This window comes from Poromitra crassiceps (genome assembly GCF_964638095.1).
Source record: "Poromitra crassiceps genome assembly, chromosome: 29".
NCBI classification, from domain to species: domain Eukaryota; kingdom Metazoa; phylum Chordata; class Actinopteri; order Beryciformes; family Melamphaidae; genus Poromitra; species Poromitra crassiceps.
In genome coordinates this window covers 11,332,308-11,334,328 of record NC_139641.1, presented here as the reverse complement: position 1 = coordinate 11,334,328, position 2,021 = coordinate 11,332,308, and the positions used below count along the sequence as shown (strand labels likewise).

The 2,021-nt window shown below is 47.4% G+C and overlaps 1 protein-coding gene across 1 annotated transcript in view; it reads right to left on the bottom strand.

Annotated features, from left to right (window-relative positions):
- Positions 1–74: 74 nt before the first annotated feature.
- The window catches only part of LOC310800052 (ATP-dependent RNA helicase dhx29-like), a gene marked incomplete at both ends in the record, with an annotated part of 18,878 nt that continues 16,931 nt past the window's right edge, over positions 75–2,021 (bottom strand). Inside the window, 2 exons of the mRNA XM_083662640.1 lie at positions 75–167; positions 1,043–1,127. Coding sequence (XP_083518766.1) covers positions 75–167; positions 1,043–1,127 — 178 coding nt within the window. The remainder of the gene's footprint in view (positions 168–1,042; positions 1,128–2,021) is intronic.

Sequence of the window (2,021 nt, the reverse complement as noted above, 5' to 3'; positions counted from 1 at the left end):
AGTTCAGTGTCTCACAAGACATCGTGTCATATATATAGAGAAATATTGGTGCTGTATTGTGAGAGACTTTTTCTTCACTTGTTTTCTTTGGTCTTCCCAGTGTCGATGACAAACGCAACATCGGGGATGGTCACGCCCGTCTCCGCAATGTTAGTCGACAACACAATCTAAAGGAGAGACGTGGTCTCGTTATTCACCTTATGTAGCCCCGCCCACTCCACCCAGTTGTGTTATGATTTCCTGTTTTTTAAGTAATACACTTTTTTGTATCCACCTTATTTTTGAATGCCCCACTGTAAAAAATAATTGTGGGAACAAGGTCCGGTTTAACGTGACTCATTGTTGCAGCTTGCAACAATGAGTCACGCAGGCTTCTCTTCTGCAGCCTTTGTACTCGGCTGCAGACCCGAATTATAACCCGGAAGCTGGAGTCCGTTATGAAAGTTATAAATATAGTCACGTTATAAACAACTAACCAACGCTGGGGGTCCGTATGGAAACAGTGTTACTCAAAATGGTTAAAAGATAAATCAATTTGGTCACTCAGTCGTGTTTTACTGCCATGTAAAGTAACTATTACGCTAGCCGTTAGCATTAGCCACAGTAGCCGACTACCCACAGTGCATTACGTTATCCCAGCACCCGAACGACACGGCTGTAGAGCAGAATGGCTCTGCTGTAAAATCCTCATAGACATTTTTTTTGTCAAGTTAAAACAGTGTAAAAATGACAGCGGAAGAGGAAGAAGCACCCATCAGGCATCATGGCAGCTAGAAATAAGGTGGATATAAATAAATGTTTGTGATCGCGTCCCTGTGTTGCCAATTGATACAGTACCATAAAACAGTGATTCAATCTAGATGTCCCTCTTTCCAGAAAAGCACAAAAAAGCAATGACTGCTTATCACCAAAGACGTGGCCAAAATCAAGACAAACAAGAATCCTGTGGACTTTCACTTTGAAGAATTCTCGATTCTAGTGGAGTTACGACAAGATATCGGTCATCCCCAACCCTGTGTGTTGTGGTAACACACTGCATTACCTTCCGGACCCCTGCGGGGGGCACTGTAAAGGCAGCAGCCTGGTCCTTGGATGAGAGAGTTGAGTGGAGCGGCACCAGCCGGAACCTTGGAGTGGATGACAGAACTTATAATGAGTGGGGAGGGGAGGAGGAGGGGGGCTGTTGAATGTGAAATGTGCACTATGTTGTTACAGCTGGGTGGGTCTTACATGCTGTTACAGCTGGGTGGGTCTTACATGCTGTTACAGCTGGGTGGGTCTTACATGCTGTTACAGCTGGGTGGGTCTTACATGCTGGTACAGCTGGGTGGGTCTTACATGTTGTTTCAGCTGGGTGGGTCTTACATGCTGGTACAGCTGGGTGGGTCTTACATGCTGTTACAGCTGGGTGGGTCTTACATGTTGTTACAGCTGGGTGGGTCTTACATGCTGTTACAGCTGGGTGGGTCTTACATGCTGTTACGGCTGGGTGGGTCTTACGTGCTGTTACAGCTGGGTGGGTCTTACATGCTGTTACAGCTGGGTGGGTCTTACATGTTGTTACAGCTGGGTGGGTCTTACGTGCTGTTACAGCTGGGTGGGTCTTACATGTTGTTACAGCTGGGTGGGTCTTACGTGCTGTTACAGCTGGGTGGGTCTTACATGTTGTTACAGCTGGGTGGGTCTTACGTGCTGTTACAGCTGGGTGGGTCTTACATGTTGTTTCAGCTGGGTGGGTCTTACATGTTGTTTCAGCTGGGTGGGTCTTACATGCTGGTACAGCTGGGTGGGTCTTACATGCTGTTACAGCTGGGTGGGTCTTACATGTTGTTACAGCTGGGTGGGTCTTACATGCTGTTACAGCTGGGTGGGTCTTACATGCTGTTACGGCTGGGTGGGTCTTACGTGCTGTTACAGCTGGGTGGGTCTTACATGCTGTTACAGCTGGGTGGGTCTTACATGTTGTTACAGCTGGGTGGGTCTTACGTGCTGTTACAGCTGGGTGGGTCTTACATGTTGTT